General features: G+C 37.8%; 2 protein-coding genes across 2 annotated transcripts; one reads left to right on the forward strand and one right to left on the reverse strand.

Moving 5' to 3' along the window:
• The first annotated feature begins 18,667 nt into the window (after window positions 1–18,667).
• LOC137722353 (transcription initiation factor TFIID subunit 8-like) lies at window positions 18,668–20,495 on the forward strand. Its single transcript, XM_068461338.1, has one exon. It carries the CDS (start codon window positions 19,193–19,195, stop codon window positions 20,381–20,383), a length of 1,191 nt encoding a protein of 396 aa, XP_068317439.1. The 5' UTR covers window positions 18,668–19,192; the 3' UTR covers window positions 20,384–20,495.
• A 569-nt stretch (window positions 20,496–21,064) lies between these two features.
• Window positions 21,065–23,291, reverse strand: LOC137722354 (membrane magnesium transporter-like). Its single transcript, XM_068461339.1, has 4 exons — window positions 23,066–23,291; window positions 22,847–22,899; window positions 22,666–22,766; window positions 21,065–21,503 (listed from the first exon to the last, which is right to left on the reverse strand). Exons 1-4 carry the CDS (start codon window positions 23,142–23,144, stop codon window positions 21,410–21,412), a joined length of 327 nt encoding a protein of 108 aa, XP_068317440.1. The 5' UTR covers window positions 23,145–23,291; the 3' UTR covers window positions 21,065–21,409.
• Window positions 23,292–23,344: the final 53 nt, after the last annotated feature.

Raw genomic sequence — 23,344 nt, forward strand, 5'->3', positions numbered from 1 at the left:
ACATCCTGGGCTTGACTCCGCCGTAGCACGATATTGTCCGCTTGAGGCCCCGACCACGCCCTCATGGTTTTGTTTCTGGGAACTCACGAGCAACTTCCTAGTGGGTCACCCATTATGGGATTGCTTTCACGCGAACTTCAAAGCCAGTGAGCTCCCAAAAGGCCTCGTGCTAGGTAAAGATGGGAATATACATATATGGCATAAAGGATCCATTCTCCTGGGCGATGTGGGATTTAACAATCCACCCCTTAGGGGCCCGACGCCCTTGTCAGCATACTTCCAGCCAGGGATTGGCTCTGATACCAAATTGTCACATCCCAACCCGGGATCCACCACATCCCGGGCTCGACTCCGCCGTAGCATGATATTGTCCACTTTGGGCCCCGACCACGCCCTCACGGTTTTGTTTCTGGAACTTCGAAGTTAAGCGAGTTCGTGCCAGAGCAATCCCATGATGGATGACCACTGGGAAGTTCTCGTATCAAAACCCAAAAACAAAACCGTGAGGGCGTGGCCTAAAGCGGACAATATCATGCTATGGCAGAGTCAGGGCCGGGATGTGACAATTTAGTATCAGAGCCACTCTGCCGTGTGGTGCGAGTGTGCTAACGAGGACGTTGGGCCCTTAAGGGGGTGGATTGTTAGATCCCACATTGCCCAGGGGAGTGGATCATCTATGCATTATATGTATATTCCCATCTTTACCTAACACGAGGCCTTTTGGGAGCCTACTGGCTTCGGAGTTCATTGGAACTCCAAAGTTAAGCGAGTTCGCGCGAGAGCAATCCCACGATAGGTGACCCACCGGGAAGCTTTCGTGCCAAAACCCAAAAACAAAACCATGAAGGCGTGGCCCTAAGCAGACAATATCGTGATACGTCAAAGTCGAGATTGGGATGTGACACGTAAGCTTTCAGGTCAAAGTGCAAATACACAAAAGTATCAAAACTTTATGTTATTACATAGAAGTTCCAAAAGTACAGCCATTGTAGGGGTGACCAGTTTTGGTAAGCGGTGATTGTGTGTGTGAGTTGATTTGCATGTTGAAGGAAGTGATTGGTATGACCTTAAATAATAAAATACCAAACAAGTACACCAACCATGACTAACAAAAATTTCAAATAAACAACCAAACATTTTTGAACTCAAAACAACAAACTTTTTGTTCTTGGTATGAACATCAAGAATATTGAAGAACATCAATGAAAACTCATAAGAGCTCCATGAATGTTTTCACTCAATAAAACTCAAAATTTCACTACTCAAAAGAGGGTTAACATCCTAGGGTACTTAGGGATTCCTAATGTCACTTTAAACCCTTTTTAACAAGACAAATATGAACCCAAAAATCCACCCCATGGATTTGGCCGAATTTCTCCACAAACATGGCACCAAATTTTAGCTCCAAAATCCATGCTTAAATCAACTGCATCAACAACTTTTGAGATGGCAAATTTTCTAACAAAATTTACATTCAAAGAAGCAAGAATAAAGCTTGTAACAATTACAACATTCAAAACATAAACTTTGAAAATACAAAACCCAAAAGGATTCACCATACACTTGACCTAGGCACTTGATACCACTTGAAGAAAACTTTTGTCCAAGCTAAGAACATGTGAGAATATTGAACATACAAGCATACAAATAACTCTTAAAGTAGGCATGCATTAAAAAAAATTCTTTGACCCAAAGAAATTCAAAGCCTAGTATATGGTGAACCTAAAGACTCTTTGCAAAAGAAAGAGGAAAGTTTGAGCTTTTGTCACCCTTGAAGCTCATCCTTATTTACACAAGGGATTCACCCACATGGAGGGCCTTCAAGTCACTTCCTTGCTCCTTGGTTATTTCATTTCTTCTTGAGGATGGGAGGAAAGGATCTCCAAAAGTACCAAAGGTTTGGTACCTATAAGTCTCCACACCAAGGATGATGGTGTGAAGATGAAATGGATTACCTAGAGGAAGTTGGATGCTAGTGAACTCCTCTAGGAAGGCTGGCCTCTATAGAGAGAAAGAGAAAAAATTTCTCTTATTTGCCTCAAGAAAACCCTAGTGAGAGAATGGCTATATAGATGTTTTTATACTACCTCATAAGTGAGTGACAAACTTGCAATTAAGCCAAGTTCACCCTCTCTTTAGTTTGGCCAGTTTTGGCTTTGTTTTTGGGCTAATTTTCCCATTTAGTTTTAGTTGTCATACAACTTAAACTCAATGGGCCTTATGGACCAAAAACCCATTTGGACTCAGTAACCGGACACTAACTTAAAAGCCCAAAACAAACCTTTCGTATAATGTAGTAACTAATTAATTAACCTTGACCATTCTCAATTAAACTATTTAATTGCTTATTCATCTCATTTATATTTCTTCACATTCATCCTTACATGATGTACAATCCATTAGGTTCCATTTAGCAAGGCAGGGGGTGATTGTTACTTTTAACGATCGATTGTGAATTGAAACCACATTTCAATTCTTCCCTTGATGAAGATTAGTGTTTGATAATTTTCAGGGCTTCCACAAACCATGAGTGACACCTAGCAGTATGTCACGACTACCCAAGCTAAGTAGAAGTGGTTGGAGAACCTATCCAGTTACAGCTACAATACAATATGGTCATTCTCTAATACAATACTCTTGATCACATTGTTTAAGTGATAGTATGTTTCATGTCTACTATCCAATGTGATACGTTTCTACATGATTCACTTGAATATGATTTAGAACATTCTTCCAAGTGATATTCATATGTTTTTTTCCAAAAACTCCCAAATCATATCTCAGAGTATTCTCCTTCTGCCATCAAAGATTAGAGATTCCTTGTTATGCATTCACATGCCTACATGACTAGATAGCTTGATCCCAACAATGACATGGACATTCTCAATGGAATGCCTAACATGGTCAAAGATCAAGTACCTAACCATCAGACAAATATGATGCCTCAGGTCAAATGACTACTTTGCATATTGCAACTTATGAGTTCTTACATGACATGTATGTTCGAACTCTCTTTTGATCGTTGTCCAGTGTACTCGATTACCCTTTCGAGCACGTATATGTTTGTCTTTGGTTCCAACACTAAATGACTTGAGAGTAGTCATACTCAAGCTTGATTCAACATAACACATATTAACATTAACGGATTATCAATGCCCAATTGACAATCTTATGGCTAGGAACGTTTTAGGAATGAATATAAGAGAAGGGCCTCGTCAATCTAACTTAATTAGATCACTTCTCTCTAGAACAAATATGTTCCTTGGATTCCCTTGTTGCTTAAACACACGATACAATAAAAAGTGATTAACAATAAGCTTTGCCCTTTGTTAAGTGACTAAAAATTTAATCATATTTCACAAAATTCAAATTTGAGAAAAAAAAAATTAAAATACTTATATGGTATAAGCTTTGCATGATTATGGGAGAAATTATTAATTTTCATTATTAATTTCTTAATTAATTTTGAAATTTAACGTTTTGTCCTTCAATCTATGGGAGAAATTATTAATTTTCATTATTAATTTCTTAATTAATTTTGAAATTTAACGTTTTGTCCTTCAATCTAAGATTTCTTGATCAACTATGGACTTGAATTTAAATAAAATAAAATAATAAAAAAAAAACCTGAACCAAAGATCTAAAACTCTAGCAATAGCTTACACGCCCCGACCCCAGTAACAAAAGTTACGAGGCCGTGATGTGCTTGCCAACATTAAATTGACCATATGACTCCATCGTAAGATGACATCACAAGCTAGCTTAATGATGAAGCCATCGTAAGATATTTGTGATGTGTAAGAATTTGAACAAAAATGTTCATTTATAATAAATCCAAAGCTACTACATAGTTCACATATCAACCTCCCCACTTAGGGACACAAAATAACTTGGGATTAAATCCCGTTATTATCACATCACATTAGAACAGCTAAAAGTTTCATACAACAGTAAACATATAAAAGTGTGATGTTGGGCATTATCAAAAGTGTGATCATGCAATTATTACAATTAAGATAAAACTACAGTAAATGAACTATCGCTCTAAATCCAAGGGATGAAAACCTCACTGCCAAGCCCACTCGTCACCACTGGTGTTCTTCTTATTCTCGTTACTTCCTAAAGAGGCCAAAAAAACAAAACGTGAGTGGACCAGTTTTATCACTTCAAAATCATTTAAACATAATAACCTCTATTTTGAAAACATAGATAGTGAAAACTACATACATAGTAATACAACAATAATAGTAGTCAAGATCAACTCAATCTTGCTCGTCATATCAAAGAAAGTAAATCAATCATAAATAAAGTAATGTATAGCAAGCAAGTAAAGTGGCATCTACTTGATCAATATCTAGCATCTACTAGCGAATTCTAGCCTCTACTAGAATATAATGTACCTGTAATAAATCCTGCGGCCATAGCTAGCTAGACGATATGTATGATAACCATGTGGTGAAAGTAAATCACCAATGATCTCCAGATATCATCTAATATTGATTTAAGTATAAGTGTTGTAAAAGACTAACATAAGTAATATGCATCCGCATATAAAAGCATATATAAATAAATATATATATATATATAACGTAAAAACGCTTGATTTTTCGAAGGGGTCCACTCACAGGTAAGCAGAGCACTCCTTGTCAATAGGCTCCTTGCTTGATCTCTTTTTATCCTCTAATAAACCTATGATAATCATATAAAGCTAAGTTAAGCTTTAATCAACATTTTATGAAAATCGTCCAAAACTACCTTTCAAGTAATGAATTTGCACAAATGGACGGCGCCATGTGATTCAGAGCATTGAAAAACCTAAACATAGGACATGGGTCCTACACACACCTCTGCACATGCCGTTGTGCTCCGGCCACGCGCCACCATACGTTGCCGCAGTGGTGTCACATGCCAAAAAACACACGCCATTGTGAGCCACCGTTGTCGGTGAACGCATTGTTGTACTCGCCGTCGCGGTTCAACAAGTAGATGTCACACTCGTCGTCGCCGGAGCCACGTTTTGGTGCGGTGATGTTCAACAAAGATAACGGAATATACCTGATGAGGAAAGATATGCCGTTAAAGCTAACGGCACCGTCACTGTAGCCGTCAAACGGCGGTCGCCGGAATCTGCAGAAAAGTACAGAGACGATCAGGCCTTCCCCAAGCTCCAAATTTACAGACTTTTAATTCCAAATTGATCCCAGAGATCAAGAGACTCACCTAAAACTAGTTTAGAAGGATGAGAGATTGAATCCACCTCGGATTCAACAGTTTTTGCTCAAAAAACCTCGTCGGAAACTGCAGAAAGTGACACAGAGTTTGCATGCATCAAAATAGAGGCCAACACCACATTAAACTCGAGGAAAATCCCAAAAAGATGACTCAAAACTTATCCATACCACATGTAACAGGATTGGGGGTGAATCATGGCTCGAACTCGCTGGAGTTCGTCCTCCTTCTCTTGCCCACATAGCTCAAAAGCCTCATCCAAACATCCCAGATACAAGAGAGACAGAGAATGGATGGATCACCAACACCAGCCGACTTCAAACTCAACAACATTTTGCCGGTCGTTAGGGCTGGATTCGTATGCAAAAAAGTTAAAGAGGTTGAAACCCTCGAGTTTCAACATAAAATTAACATCACAGAGTGAAAAATGATAAGGTTAAACACAGAAATTCAAGGGGTAAGTAGAGACCATACCTGGGTTTGAGTTTCAGAGCTTCAAGCTCTCGGCTTTAATGGTGTCGAGGTCCACACTGCACCGATCTCACATACAAGACCACCATTGTGATCCTTGCATCCCACAGACTTCAAATATGTAGAGATTTAGGTTGATTTGTGAAGGTAAGTGGGAGAGTGAGAGCTCTCTTCTCTCGGTGTTTTAGGGAGAGAGTGAGTTCAAGAGAGAGAGAGATAATTTAGAGAGAGTGAGTTCTGAAAATAACGAGGGAAGAGAGAGAGAGAGGGGCCCGGACGTGGGATAAATCCTACTCAACCTAAGTTAAGTGAATTACCAAAATTGCCCTCAACTAATTGTAAAATTACAATTAGGCCCTCGTACTTTCGATTTGAGATTCAATTATCGACGTTATGTTAATGTACCAAAATTCATGAAACTTTAGAAAGTATGAGAATTGAATTCTCGAGTCGATACTCGATAAATAATTAAAACATCGACTTAGGGTCAAAATGATCATTTTACATATCTTGAGAATAAAATTCAATATTTTAAAAAAAAAATTGTAACAATAGTTCTCTCTTCCAACGAACGCAATCCAAATCTCGCGGCACTTTTTCCTGTCGAAGGCCACAATCCCCTCTTCTATCTTTCTATCGTTCACCTCTGACCTCTCTTCTTTCTCTTGAGATTAAAAAAAAAAAAAAACAAAAAAGCCATATCCAACAACAAACCCCCACATCCCCGTGTTCCATTTCCGGTTAACCACCCAATCACCAGTGGTGCCTCTATGACGCCAACGACCATCCCTCCATGGCCCAACCGATCGAAAAAGAGAGGCCGGTGAGGAGGTGAGTTGAAGGCGGAGCAAAAAGGAGAATCAGTAATTTTCCCTTGTTTCGATGGGGACAAAATCGTTGCTCGCCGATTTGTAATTAAACAATTTTATTTCTACACCCAATTTTTATTTGTCACATTTGAAATGTAACATTTATCATATGGATAATGTTAGGGAAATAAATTTTTATATCAAATTTGCAAACTAAATGATGTGTCACTAATAGAAAATAAGTATGTTAATCAAGGTTTAAGTAATAATCTAATAGGAGTAATTATTTTATACCATGTTTTTATACCACATTTCTGTACCACCTTAGGTGACATCTGATATGGACAGCCATATCATTTGAAAAATTTGCAAAACCCAAGGAAATGAAAGAGAAAGACTCCTCTACAATCATCATTTAATTAACTAGTTTTTTTTTAATTATTAGTTTATTAAATAATGAACTAAATTTAAATTTTTTATTAATTCAAATGATGTGGCTGTCCACATCAAATGTCATCTAAGATGGTATGAAAATGTGGTACAAAAACATGGTATGAATAACATTACTCATTGATGCGTGAATTTATACGCACACAAATTAAACCCTCTTTTCGTCAAATTGTAGTATATGTATAAGTAGGGATCGTTCTGGACCGGGGATTAGGAGGGATTGTTAATCACTTGGATTTGACTCAAAAACGTAAAAACGTAATATAAAACACTAAACTAGACTCAAAGAATGTAAAACTAAACTTTAAAACACTAAAACAAACCAAAAGACTCAAACAGTACCCAAAGCACTCGAAATTGCCTTAAAAACACTTTCTGGGCAGTTTTGAGCACCTTGAGTACTTTGGACGAAATTTGTGAAACAAAATGAAACTAAACACTTATAAACACAAACTAAATGTATTTCTAACTAATCTAACACTTTAAAATAAATGGGGGATTGGTTTTGGATGAATTTAAACTAAATGCACAGATTCTAATTAAAACAAATTATAAAAACGAAATTGATAAAATAGAATGATGAAAAACTAGTTAGAGGGTTCCTTCTCCACACATGAACATAAGCATATAATTTGACTCCCAGTTATGACTTCAACAAACGATGAATGACAATGCTCCAAGTTAATTAGGTCCGCTTAAATTAACCTTCAGATTTCCCTAAATTCATTGGATTGAATGGGATACGCATTACAACCAAATTATTCCTAATCAAATTCCCTAACCATGGAATACGCATGATAGAGACATTCAACAAAGATCATTAAGTTCAATGGAAATCATAAACATCGACTAGGCATTCATAACTATGGAATACGCATGTTAATCCAACCTAGGGTTTACTAAACACAATCGTGACTAGCAATCTTTACTACTAATGAATATAAGTTCATAACGATTAGGTGAAATTTCCTTATATCCTAGCATCAAGTTTAGGCATGCAAATTAAGTGTCGACCCTCAACCCACATACATAAACAAGTTCTTAATCAAAACAGAAAAGTAAACCACATCTAAAGTTCATGAATTCATAACTGGAGTAAATCAAATCATAACCAACATATGTCCATGGCTTCAAATTCGCCTCTAACTAAAAAGAAATTAGTTTCACATGTTTAATATAATTGAACAACAAGTTAAATTAAACATGAAAACAGAAACAAAAGAAGAAAGAACTCCAAAAGTTAAAGATGAAATTGATGGAATTGAATGGATGGAAAGTTAGCTACGGGGTTCATCTCCACATATGTTATACTTGCATAATAAAATGATTTCCAATTGCGTTTCAATAAATCATGAATGCTCAACACCCCAAGTTAACCGTGATGCACTAATTAACCTTCAAATCTTCCTAACGTTATTGAATTGGATGATTGCATACGACAACCCAAAACATTCCCCACAAGTCCCCTACATGATTGCATAATAGAGATACAAGCAAGAATCATTACGCTCTATGAAAATTATAAGTGTTGACGGGGCATTCGTTACTATGATTGCATGAAACTTATGCCAAGAATTCATTTAACGCGATTGTTTATAAGCAACCTCCACTACTTGTGAATATAAGTTCATAACGATTAGGTGAAACTCACTTATATTCTAGCGTCATATTCATGCATGAAAATTAAGCGCGCATTCTTAATAAACATACATAAATAAGTTATCAATCAAACGGTTAAACGAATTGAATCCACAACTTATGAAACGCAATTAGAAGTAATCAAATCAAAACGCAAGCATAAACATATATTTCGAATCCACCCATAGCCAAAGGGGGTTTTATTTCTTCATAACATTGAAATCAAAGAAACACCTAAACATTCCAACAACTCAAACTTGAATTGTATGAACGTTTAAGCACTCTTTTCTTCCATTCCTCAAACATACAAAACAAAGAGAATTGAATTTAAACATTGAAATCAAAGAAACACCTAAACATTCCAACAACTCAAACTTGAATTGTATGAACGTTTAAGCACTCTTCTCTTCCTCTTTGTTGTGGCACAAGGTCTAAGGAGATGTTTGATAGTGTGAATGGTTTGGGGAGTGGTGGAGGAATGGAAGAGGAGTTGTGGAGATGGAAGGATGGTGTTTGGATTGTAAGGGAGAGTCACGGCACAAAGATGGTTTGATGGTCTACATTTCTACAATGGATGAGTGAATATGGAAGAGTGTATGAATGAATGAATGAGGTGAGGTGTGGATGCTTATTTATAGGTGAAGAGAAGGGAACATGACAGCTAGGAACTTGGTGGAAATCTGAAATGGTGATGGGAGATGCATGTGGCTGCTTTATGCATGTGATTAAAGGGTGGGAGTGCATATGCTTTGACAGAAATGAAAGGGATAATGCACGGTTTTGAGAGGTTTTCTGGTGGTTGTGAGGTGGATGAATGATTAGGGTCTTGTAAGGGTGGAAATGCATGTGGAGTGCATGTGAAATCTGCCAAGATACATGTGAAAGGAATGCTGGAAATCTGGAGGAGGAGCCACGGCACAAAGGGGAAATATGAATGCATGTGGCTGATTTAATTGAAGATGCATGTGATGGAATGATTATGTTTGTTTGAATGCATGTGACTTGTTTGTGGTGAGTGAATGCATGTGCAAAGCTGGAAATGCAATGGGAACTCACGGCATTGAGTGATGTTTGTTTGAATGTTTGCAATGATGAAATGGATGGGAGTGGTTTGATGAATGAGTGGATGGAATGATGAAAGAATAAAGGGTGCATGTGGGTGAATGTGTTTGCATGTGCACGGTTTTAGGGAGAAAGGTGGATGAATGTGCATGTGCAATGAGGTGGAATGGATGTGGCTGCAAGGTTTTGTGTTAGGTGATAAGTGGTGATGATAAGTAATGATATGTGATTATGATAAGTGATAAGTGGTGATGATAAGTGATGAATGATATGTGATGAATGATAAGTGGTGAATGATATGATAAGTGGTGAATGATATGTAATGATATGTGATTATGATAAGTGATAAGTGGTGATGATAAGTGATGAATGATAAGTGGTGAATGATATGATAAGTGGTGAATGATAAGTGGTGAATGATATGTGGAAGTGTTTAAGATAGGGAACAAAGCCCTTCCTTGCCATGCAAGGAAGGGAGACACAAGGAAACACATGGCATTGTCCTAGGGTTGCAAGGAATGTTGTTTTCGTGTTCTAAAATGTGTAGGAGTCTTCAATGATGCTCAAACATGGTCTTTTAGGATTTAACTTTCCTACTTCAAGTCTTCAATTTCGTCCATCCTCTTGGCTCCAAGCATATGATATCCATTCCAATCTCTAGTTTGCTCCAAAAGGCATCCTTTTGCATACCTTGCCCTTAGAACCTACAAACACACGAAAATAGCTTAAAGTACTAAAATAACTAAAGAAACATAACGTAAATGCACGAGAACAAGCCATTTAAGTCGCATGAATATGCTCCTATCACTCATCTAATACACTATTACAAAAGGGCCTTATTGTGTCGGTGGTTAGTGTTTGTTTTATATAACGTAGTGGCGGATAAGACATTTCCGACACCTACTTAACATGGTGTCGGAATTTCTGTAAGATATAAACAACATAAATTGTTTATGTCGTTTATAACCAGCATAAATTGTTAATGTCGCTTATAACCGACATAGATTTTAATATTTTTTTTAAATAGTGGTGTCGCCTAAAAAAAATCGTGTCACTTGTAACTGACATAAAGTTAGCGTCGGTTAAAAGAAGACTGGTGTTAGTTCTACCTGACACTAATGAAAGTTTTTTAATATTTTCAAAGCCTGTGTCGGTTGTAGCCGACATGGATTTTAATTTTTTTTTAAATAGTTTGAAACATGGTATCGGTTGTAGGCGACAGATTGGTAGCCTTTATATACCCTCCCCGTGTTTTCTTCTTCCTTTCTCGCATCTTTCTCATTTCTTCTTCCAATTTATAAACTCTCCCCCTTGTTTTGTTTTTTGTCTCTCACATCTTTCTTATTTATTCTTCCAACTTCATTAATTCCTTCTTCTTCACAATAAGTTTTTCTTGCTTCTAGTATTTTTACTGTCTCCTCTTATGTTTAATTTTTATTTACAATTTAATTTTGTAGGGATTTTATTTGAGCTGGTTGAATACATTAAGAATTAATTGACAATGGATAATTTGAAATATTTAGGCGGGAATTTTCCCGCTTATTTTGCACGAGGAAATGGATTGAGAAGAGTTTGCAGTCAGTGTCAAACTTAGTGTTGGTTTTAACCAATGCCAAGTACATTTAATTCAATGTGAGTTTCATTATCCGTAAAGTGTGTCAGATGATGGTCAAATTTCATCTAAACCTACGCCATGTGAATTTCAATAAAGTGTGTCAGGAAGTGGTTTCATTTAATTCGAAGTGCATATCAGTAATGTGTGTTAGAAGTTGGTGTCGGTTTTAACCGACACCAAGCTTCATTTAATTCGACATCAATGGCTTTTAATTTGACGTCAGTGCAATCAATGTCGGTTTTAACCGACGCCAACTCAGTATCCATATTTAAACCCCTTTCTTCCCCATTTCATTCGTGCTTTCATTTCTTCCCCAATTTCAGTCTTTCTCCTTCTTCTTCTCCTTCTTCTTTCTTCCTCCATTTCAGTTTTTCTCATTCTCCTTCCATTAACTTTTGCTATGGATCAACATTTTGAAGATCAGCATTCCAAGGAACTCCATTTCGAAGATGAAGAGTTCGAAGGTGGTTCATTTTTAAATTATTATGATTATTAATTTCAGTTTCTGTTTTGTATTCTAACTAGTATTATGCTTAAATTGAAAATTGATTTTTGTTTCTTGGTTTTTAATTGTTTTTTCTGTATTTATAAGGATCAACTCATCGGAGACGCGGATCCTCAATTCCCAATTCAAAAGAACTGCCTTGTTCATTTGATTCGTCTGGAAAATGCATTAGTGATAATTCTAGTATTTTGTTCAAAACATGTAGCGATAGAGGTTAGAGATCACATAAATCTTCCGTTTATGATTTATTTTATTATACCTTGAAATTTGTCTAATAAATTCTCTTATTTTTTCAGGAGATTGCTGTAAAAAAAAAAAAAAAAAGCATAATCGGCAATTGAAAACAATGAACCACACCACTGGTTCAAAATCTTTTGCAAGTGTTCAGGAAGAATATGTATGGGTTGTACATTTTTAAGAATTGTAGTTAATTGTAGTTTTCAGGAGATTGCTGTAAAAAAAAAAAAAAAAAAGCATAATCGGCAATTGAAAACAATGAACCACACCACTGGTTCAAAATCTTTTGCAAGTGTTCAGGAAGAATATGTATGGGTTGTACATTTTTAAGAATTGTAGTTAATTGTAGTTATAGTGGATAATTGTTAGTGTTTGGTACTATTGTTATTGTTAATAGTTTTATTAATGTTTGCTTTGTCCTATATATGAAATATGGTGGGAATTATTTTTATATAATTTTTTTTAATTATTAATAACGAAAAACTAAAGCCAATTTTTTTTATTATTAATATATTTGGTGTCACTTATGGGCAACATCATAATAATTATTTTATTTATCCAGATGTAAGGTAATGTCTGTTAGGACCGACAGTAGTTTGATATTTTAATTCCGCTTCTAAGTGACGTAAAGTTTGATGTCACTTTTAACCGACGTTGTTGTTCTTTTTTATTTTATATTACTTTGTTTCATGGTGGCGGATTAAGAGGACTAACCGACGTCAATACCCTTTTCATGACGCTAGCAATGGTGTCGGTTCCTCTATGTGACATTGCATGATTTGATGTCGGATTTATACCAATAATCCGATAGTAATTGGGGTTTCTTGTCGGTTTTCACACCGCCAGTGATAGCCTTTTTTGTGGTAGTGATAGTGGTATTAGACACATCTCATTGTCCTATTTTTACGCCCACATTATAATTATACCATAAAAAATAAAAATATTATTTCTCCACCCACCATTATTCGTAAAATAACCTCTAATATAAATTTGTTTTACCAACATGATCCTCTCTGGATCCCATTGGTGAGGATCCTAGGAATTCGTAAATCGTGTCCGTTCATCGTACATCGTGCGGTTAATTTTTGTCAGCTATTGTTTGTGTTTAATTTTAAATAAAAATATTTAAAATGATTTTTGACCACACGATGTACGATAAATGGACACGATTCACGGATTCACGAGATCTTTACAAAGAGGATCCAGATTCTTTCTACTAATTTTTCAAAGGATAATGTTAACATGATTTTTTTTAAAAAAAAAAAAAAAAAAAAAAAAAAAAAAAACCATCATCGTTCCTTAGTTACAACACAGCACCTGCATTACCCTGGCCGCACCAACACCTCCACCCCACCCTTATCAAAAACCAAAACCCTTGACACTTGCTTGGCCGCATCTCCTTCAAAAAGAGAGAGAGAAATGAGAGGAGGTGGAAGAGAGAAGCACGAGGACGAAGAGAGAGAAATGGGAAGGGGAGGAAGAGAGAGAAACATGGGGGAGGAAGATCCAATACAGGGGAAGATTGCTCCAAATCATTTATTCCAAGTGGGAGTTGGTATTTATTCGATTTGAAAATCTGGGTTGTCGTCATCCTTTTCCATGACTGCCTCCTTAGTTGCATCTCCATTCCACACGTGACTGGTGGTCGCCGTTGTTTGTCTATATGGAATAGGAACAGAAGGTGGAGGTGGTAGAACCAGAATTGAAAGGGAGAGTGAGGTGGTGATTGCCGCTAGAGAAGGGTGATGGATGATTGGGGACTTGATGGTCATCGACCCATCATGGATGATTTGGAAGGGTGATGAACTTATTTTTATTTTTGTTAGTTTTAGTTTTTCTTTATTCTGTTTTAGTTTATTTAGTTAAAATCATAATGAATTTATAAATATGGATTTAAAAGTATTTTACTAAAAAATAAATATGTGAGTAACATTTTTATTAAGGTGGGTGAAAAAAATAAGACAATGGGGAATTTTAGTATCGGGTAATGCTAGGGAGACTAAATTTGTAAACTAAATTTGGAAAAATAAATGACATGGAAGTTAATGATTTGGTTTATAATTTAAACATTGATAACGTAGGGCTAGGTTCGAAAAACCGAAAATCGAAAAAAACAGACCCAACACCGAATCGAAACCGGAAAAAAATCAAACCGAACCAAACTAAACCTATGGTTCGATTTTGGTTTCGAGGGTTTGAAAAGCGAACGAAACCGAAACGAACCAAATCCCTTTACACTTTATTAATGTATACCCCTGATGTCTCTTTTGTGAAACTTTGTTGCCAAGTTTGAAACTAAGCCTAAGGCTTTTTCAAGGACCAAACTTGGTTCAATTAGGGACAATATTTTATTGGTTATAGAGGAAAGTTTTGGAAGGCTTTGGAACTTGGAAGAGCTTCTCTATTTGTTTACTTATTGAATGGATGGGGTGATCATTTTTCTTTGCAATTGATGTTGTTGATAGAATAGGATTGATTTATATGATCTTGTATATGTACAACTACCTTCCCACTCTCCACTTTCCCCATTTTCTTATGGGTTTTTATCACAAATGGTTCCTGAGATTGACCAAACTCATCATTTTGGTCCCTCACTTTCAAAATCAATCAATGTCATCCCTGACATTCACTATCTCACATCAATTTGATTATTCCGTTAAGATTTCATCAACTATTATGCTAGTTTGTATGTAGGACTCAAAAATCCAATCAAATGGTGACACGTGGATTACACAAAATAAGGGGTTTTATCGCAAATGGCCCTTGACATTGATCCAACTCCTCATTTTGGTCCTTGAGTTTCAAAAATCGATAAATTTGGTCCCTAACTTTCACTACCGCACATTAATTTATTCCCTCCGTTAATGTGGTCCCACTAATCCAATTATATGGCTCAACGTGAATTAATTGTAAGAAACTATTTTTCTAAGAGTGAACCAAAAGAAGAGTATTCCACGTTTGCATTTTTCTCGCATCCCACAACCCCAAATGGAAAAAAAGTTCAATATAAATTCGATAAAATCGAATCCAAATTCAATTCAAATTTGATAAGATTTAGGATTACAACCAACTAGAGAGAATGAGGATTGAGTTTAGGAGGCCAAGTACTTTAGTGTGGTGTCATGGTGCCTTCCTTTTCATTTTGAGCATAGCCTGATGAAGACGACAATGACTTTTTTTTTTCTTTTAGTTTTGGTTTTTAGTTTCTTATTTTACTTTTAGTTTTAAATCTTAAAAAAAAAATGTTTCTTATATTTAATTCATGTGGTGCCATATGATTGGATTAGTGGGATAAAAAATATTAACGAAACTTTAACAGAAGGATTAAATTGATGTGCAGTATTGAAAATCAGAGACCAAATTTATCGATTTTTAAAACTCAGGGACCAATGAATCGATGTCAGGGACCATTTGCGATAAAAACCCTTATTTCGTGTTATCCACATGCCACCATTTCATTGGATTTGTGGGTCTCACATACAAACTAACAGAATAGTTGACGAAATCTTAATGAAATGACCAAATTGATGTGCAGTAGTGAATGTCAGGGACGACATTAATTGATTTTGAAAATGAAGGACCAAAACGATGAGTTTGATCAATGTCAGGGACCATTTGTGATAAAACTCATTTTTTATTATTAGTCTACCAATGCAAGCCTCTTTTCTAAATTCCATATTAAAAGAAGATCAAGTTTTATAATAAAAAAATAAAAAAACTGAAACCATATCGAAACCTAACCAAACTGAAAAAAATCGAATTGAAAAATAGAAAGAAAATTCAACCAAACCGAACCAAGTTTCATTTCAATTTTGGTTTTGGCAAAAAATCGAACTAAATGAAACCGAACTCACCCCTAGATAAACGTGTTCATTTCTATTGGTAACACATCATTTAATTTCCAATTTTAGTCTTCCTAGCATTACCCTTTTAGTACCACCCTAATTGGATCATCAACAACCACATTTTTTTAGTTTGCAAATTTGATATCCTCAGCATTATCTTCAACAAAAAAGTGATGAGGGTAGACAGAAGACAACTTGGTTCAAATAAAAAGTCCCAAAAAAACAGGAAAGTGTTATTGGTACTCCAAAAATGACACACCCCGATCGAGATCAGGGCATGCTGGCCGTCACGTGGAAGTGACGTAACCATGTGCACAGTGCTGAAGCTAATAAAATAATAATAAAAATAGTACGAATAAATAAAAAGAACCAGCTTTACACAAAGTGATAACAAACATGTGCAAGCGTAAGTGTGAAAACCAAAGTTCAGAGCACGAAGACCTAATGCAGTCCGGGAGAAAACGATACTACAAAAGCACACCCATAGGTGGTCCTCTACACTGGTAATAATCTGTTAGATATGCCAAGGAAATCCTCAGGGAAGCCACCAAACGTGCTAGCCAACTAGAACCTGGAGGGGCGCAAAACAAAAAGCGTGAGTGGGCAAAAACAAAGCTTTTCAAAAACCATTTCATAAACAAGTTCTAACCCCTCGCCGTAAAACCTGTATACTTCCCAGAAAATATAATATACAAATATATCAATCATGCTCGGAAAATATGCTATGTCAAAACCTCGAAGTAAAATGCAAGTGCTCAGGTAATAACAAATCAATGCCACGTAATCTGTCAGCCGGAGTCACCTAACGTGACCTGTACGGCTGAATCTAGAGCTCAAATCTCCATCTCACTAACTATACCTGCACACGAGTCGGAACCACCTATAGTGGTCTGTATGACAAGCCTGGGTGTAATATAAGTACGCTCAAGTGCTACGATCACGTGAAGGCTGAGCGAATAATCGCGGGTCACCTACGAGTCGGAACCACCTAAAGTGGTCTGTATGACAGGACTGTGCACCTAACTTGGATCCAAGATGAGCATGTGGTGCGGGATGTGAACATCACGTGAAGGACTGTGCCCAACTCTGGGCGGGAGCACTAACACCGGGGGTGCAGGTTAAGAGCTTTCTAAGCATCTCAAATCACTACTAAACGTAAACATAAATCATAACTCACCTGGCACTTACCTGTGCGTCTGCAGCACCAAACATATATAAACATATGCGACTCATAATGCGTAAATAAATGACAAACTATAAGCATGGCATATAACAAATAAACGTTTCATCTCACTTTCTGGGAAAAGTATAAGTATATAGGTAAACCAAAAGCCCACTCACTGGTATGTGGAAGGGTCGTGACCCCTTTGCCTCGAGTGACCACGCTCGTCCTCGGGATAGGTATCACCTATATGCGAAACAACTATAAAAACGTTAATTTTAAAGCACATAACCAACCTTATGAAATAACTTCTCATACAATGCTCAAATGGGATGTATGAATACACCAACGTGATCTACTCAACCTCAGGAACATCCCCATATTTTTAGAAAAAAAATTTTCACCGTCGCACGCGCCCCCACGCGTCGGCCAAGGCACGGCCACACGCGCCGGCCATGCGCAGGCACTTGCCTGGCACGCTGATGGCGTCAGTTAATGCCGTTAGGAATATTCCGTTAACTTTAACGGATTCCGTTAACGCCGTTAGGAATATTCCGTCCAAACTGACGGAATATTCCGTCGTCTTCTTTGGCGAGGCTCCGGGGCCGTCGTTGGCGTCGAAAAATCGGGAAAACTTCAAATCGTCCTATCTTCTTCGTTTTTCAACCAAATTTCACAAAATTGGTACCAAATTGAAGCTTACAATGAGAGGAACAAGTTCATACCACTTTCAAGTGCTAAAATCCACGAAATCTTGCCGGGAAAACACCACCAACTCCGGCCAACCTCGAAACTCACGATCCCGCCATCCAAAACCTTCAAACGAACCACCCCGAGCCTCCTAAGGACCTCACCAAGCTTCCTACAAGCTTGAAATTCCCAAAAACATAAGAATTTACGTGTGCATGAACAGTGACAAAAATCGGGTATCCCGAGTTCGACGTGAAAACGAAGGTATTCTTGCCTGAAATGGGTATGGTTGAACTTCTACGGACCTCACGAGCATGAATATGTACTTTGTTTCTTTGATCTGTGAAGATTACAAGGGTTTTGGGGTATTTCCGTACAAATGGGATAGAAAATGGGAAGGGAAATGGCACGGGACAGGGTGCAGGGACAAGGAAGGGTGAAGGAAAAGTGTAGGGAAATGTGTGTGGTCCACAACCAGCCACACCAAGCTCAAAACAACCACACAACGTAAAAATTACACTAGAGGCAAAATCGTCTTTTCACGCGTACGTTTTAAAAATTTTCGGAACGCGCTGTCACAAAAAATCTCATCCTGCACTCCTCACAAGTGTATTTTTCTTTTCTAATATAGAAGTTTTGAAGTGTAGAATAAGATTTTTGGAGTGCTAATAACAATTCTAAAAAAAATATGGGAATTGTTATTAGCACTCCAAAAATCTCATTCTACACTCCAAACTTTCTATATTAGGAAAAAAAAAATACATTTGTGAGGAGTGTAAAATGAAAATTTTAAAGTGCCAATAACACTTTTCAAAAATATAGAAGTAAATCTTGCTCACCTGGTCAGCAATACAGAAGGCCCATCAATATTCCAAGCCCACTAAACCGCCCAGATACCGCCTCTGAGTTTACTGAAATCTCTATAAAATTAAACCCAAACCCCCCCTCAAATTTTTATCATCGAAATCCCTCGCCTTCCTTCCCTCTCTTCGTTTTCCAATATCTCCTTCCCCATTTGAATTTTGATGCCAATTTTGCTATTTGGTCTTACCAGAAATTTACTAAATTTCATTTTTTTTCCTTTCAAAAATTCATAAATTCCCTTCATATCCCAAACGTTCTCCCTCGCCTTACTTCCCCTTACTCCTTTAGGGTCTGCGATGTTTCACTCAATATGAATCCGAACTCTGCAATTTTGCTTCTGATTCGTGTTCCGGAGTCTTCGATTCGCTACAAGACTCCGTGAATTGCGTTTCTTTCATTTCAATTTTGACTATCTCTCGCTGCTCTGCGGTCTGAGATTTTTCTAGGGTTTCTGAGTGTGAGCTCGATTTTTCTTTCCCCCTTCGTATGTTTCTGTTTGACTGCCGAGAAAACGAGGCAAAAGGAGGGAAAATTCGTGGGTTCTTGCGGGAATGCGCTCACGGGTCGATTATTATGAGAGTTGAAGAAAAAGCTGAGTGATATGAGGGTTTGAATATGAGCCATGGAGATGCGGACAGTAGCAGCAGAGTGAATCAACCAAGTAGCGATGCGCCAAGGAGAACAGGAGGTGGAGGAGGAGCTGATGAGTTTGGCCGGGCCTTGTCGACAGTTGCGGTGGCGCAGATATGCGAGAGCGTTGGGTTTCAGAGCTTCAAGGAGTCTGCTTTGGATTCCCTTGCTGACATTGCCATCAGACACCTCCGTGACCTAGGGAAGATGTCGAGTTTTTACGCCAACTTAGCGGGTAGAACCGAATCCAATGTGTTTGATATTATTGGGGCGTTGGAGGATTTGGAGTCGGCGCAAGGGTTTTTGGGTGCTGCCGAGGTGGGTCATTGTTTTGCAAAGTCTGGGATTGTAAGAGGCATTGTCGAGTATGTGGGTTCGGCTGAAGAGATCCCGTTTGCACAGCCATTGCCTTGGTTTCCGGTGATCAAACAACGGAAATTGATCCCAAATTTCGAGCAGATGGGGGAGGCTCCGCCAAGTAAGCATTTGCCCAATTGGTTGCCGGCTTTCCCTGATCCACATACTTACATCCAAACACCAATGTGGAATGAGAGGAAGACCGATCCTCGAGAAGATAAGATCGAGCAGGCTAGGCAGAGGAGGAAGGCTGAGAGGTCTCTGTTGAGTCTGCAGCAGAGGTTATTGTGCAATGGTGAGGCTTCTGGTTCAGGAGAAGCCTCTGCAGCAGTGGCATTGAGGGGCGGCAGCGGCGGCAGTAATGATGGAAAGGGATTGTTATTATTACAGGGGAACGAGAGTGATCAAAGTAATCCATTCCTTGAACCGCCAATCCAGCCGGGGGAGAAAGATGTATCAGTATCCCAAGTAGTTTTGCCATCCAGGTTTTCAGACGAAGTGGCAAAAGGGAACAATGCGGGTTCTTCCCTTTTGGATGCGTTTGCGCCCGCCATTGAAGCGGTGAAAAGCGGGGCGTGGATGGATGGAGACGATGAGAGGAGACAGCTTCTTCCCGAAACCAGGCCGTCAGTGAATTTCAAGTTCAGAAGCGGGAAGAAGTTTCTGGGGCAACCTTCCCATCTGAGCCTGCAACAGAAGGGTTCCGGAAGACCAGCATATTGGTTCGGGCGAGACGAGGAGAGGGATGACAAGAAGAGGAGAGCAGAGTTTATTCTTAGACAGTCGATGGAAAACCCACAGGAACTCACTCAGTTGTAGATTAATTTGATTGACTGGTTTTCTAGGGATTTTAGGAGTGGTATTTTTATGTACTCTGTTGTTCTGCAAGTAGAATCTAGTTAGAGGTAATGTGAATGATTCTTTCAATTTCCATGCTTTCTTGTGAACCAATTTTTCTAGGATGAAGTTGTTTTGGGGTATTATTTTTTCCCCACCATCTGAGATTTGTATTGACACATTGAATTCGAATATTGAGTTGATCGGCGCAAATTATGTGCTCCTCCTTGTCTTCAATTCCTTTTGAGTGGATCCGTTTATACTTTTTTGGGTAGTAATTTAAAGTAAAGAAGAGAAAATGGTTTTCGCACGCCTCTTTTCTCACCATGCAAGTATGCAAGTACAAAATATATGGAGGTGAGGAGGAGAAAAGAGATGTCCGAAAATTACTTCCCAACAGAAAATGTACTTCCCTTAAGAGTGGGAGACAGTGATCACATGCTGCTTTCTTAAATTGGAAATTCAAAAGCTTGATTTAAGACCAAACGATAAGAAAATGATCATTTTATCTTTTACAAATATTTAATGATTAAAAACTTTACAACATAAGGTACTCCGGAACACCATAGAAATCCCGGGAGAATCAGTTCACAACATGGGTAAGTAATGTCATTGAACTCTTCAATTTGACAAGCAGGCATAGTTATATCGAAAGCTAAATCGTCTCCAAGTTTAAATTACTTTAAATGACTAGGCCAAGGCAACAATAAAGTCAGCAGGTATCTGCCTTTGGTTATACACAGTGAAGAGAAAATACAAAAACATAATCCAAGACAACTAGAACACGCATGGAAACATATGCAGAAACAGCACTGATCTGCCGAATGCTGCCATTCTACCCTAAAGGCCAAGAAAGAAACTGAAATCGTCGGTGCTTTGGTCGAACACATTCCACGATGCAGAAACAGCACTGATCTGCCGAATGCTGCCATTCTACCCTAAAGGCCAAGAAAGAAACTGAAATCGTCGGTGCTTTGGTCGAACACATTCCACGATGGTTTGAAATCGTCAGTGTTTGAAATTCAAATCCAACTCCACGGGAAACACTCTGGCACGATGGTTGAAGATCATAAAGTCAAGGTTGTCTGGTAGAGAAACAATCCTGCACTCCAAAATAAACAGATGTCAATGATCCAATCAAACATCTTGCATATAGCATTTCCAAAGTCAAATTAGCAATTATTCCACAATTGTTAATTTCCAGTACAGAGACCATGGAATAAAAAGCAACTGAGATATTTCATTAACACAGTTTTCTCTTGCAAAGTTTATGCCTAAAAAGAGCAAACATAGCCGGTTCTTTCCATGTTGAAGAGTGCACATTTGTTATCCACTCATCTCTATCAATATGCACCAATGCTTCACCCTCAGTCTTACCGATGTATAAAAAGTTAATTATGCAAGGAAAAATGAACTAGATAACTGATGGAGACAACTTGAGGGTTAATCCACATCTGCCATTAAGGGTTAATCCACATCTGCCATTAACCTTACAGATAGCTTAACAAGTTAATAAATTTTAAAGAAAGAAAGTTCCCTTTTCAATCTGTAAGCTTGCTGCACAATCTTCAGAAGGACATGTGAACAGCTAATTATCTTATCAATAATCCCCACTACAATCAGACATACAAATTCAGCTCTTAGCCTATGTTGGGTTTATTGATAATGGAGAAAGCAAAGAACTAAAGTCTTTGTGCTCGTCTGGTTTCTTATCCAAGTTGAAGATGGAAAATAATTCTCTGGACAAAATTTGGAGTTGGCATCCATTTCTTCATTCAACACACATTGAATTCAGTGAGTTATGCAATCCAATAAAATCCTTAAAACCAAACAAGGCCTTTAACTTTCCATTATCCTATTATTATTATTAGTGAAAATAGAAAGAAAAAGGAATTAACTTTAGGTTTTTCTTCTCAAACTCTCTCCTTCCAATTTTGTCAGGATTTGGTAAAGTTCCCAAAGTATTATCTTCTCAAGGGAAAATTAAAAGTTCCCGTTAGTACGTTCTCTACTTTCTCAAGCTTACTATGAACCAAACATGAATTTTGAGATTGTTGCCATCTTCTTTCCATCCAGTCCTTGCCAACTCACAGATTCTCAAACTCGAGATTATAATTAAAAGGTATTGTATGCAAAGTGCATAAGCATAACGCAATGACTACAGTTTACTTCAACTTTCAATTGCAGGTATCGAAAATAGTCCAATCACACCCTGAACTCAAATCCAAGTCAGGTATTGAACAGAATAAAACACGTATACGTACCTGTTCTCTTCAGAGTAGGGATGAATCGAAAGAAACGTGCCCGGGACAGTAAGTGCCGCCCACATACAGAACCCTAGCCCTAGAAGCAATTCAGCGACCACCTGCATTCCCAATAAACCCTTTTAGACACGCTAAACCACAATCAACCCAATTTCATGAATTTGTATTTGTTAAATCTCACAGTTAATGGAGGTCCTGAAAACTCTTCCTCCATAATCTTCAACAATCCCCTGTCTGCAATCAAATCAAATCAACCAACCTTTCCAATTTCAATCACACAACTAAACCCTATATTCCTTTTACTCTCTAATGCAAATTGAAATATATATATATATATATATATATATATGTATGTATGTATGTATGTACGGATATAGATATAGAGACGATTAGGGCTTACATTGAACGGTTGAATAAGCAGCGTGAGAGAGAACTACAACTCCCAGGATGCCAACAACGAAGCCCAAACTCATCGCCATTATAGCTCCAATCTCCGGCAGGTTAGAACTCCGGTATTGGCCTAAACGACGTCGTTAGCGATGCAAGAACGAATCGGCGTTTGGCTCTTCTCCTGTAAACTCTGAGAGAGGGCTTCTTGTCCCCTTTTGCTTCGTTTTGTAGAAGATGCGAATTAAAACTTGGAAATACATGTCGTTTATATGTATCAGTTTCCTAACGC

The sequence above is a fragment of the Pyrus communis genome, chromosome 17, assembly GCF_963583255.1.
Source record: "Pyrus communis chromosome 17, drPyrComm1.1, whole genome shotgun sequence".
Lineage (NCBI taxonomy): Eukaryota > Viridiplantae > Streptophyta > Magnoliopsida > Rosales > Rosaceae > Pyrus > Pyrus communis.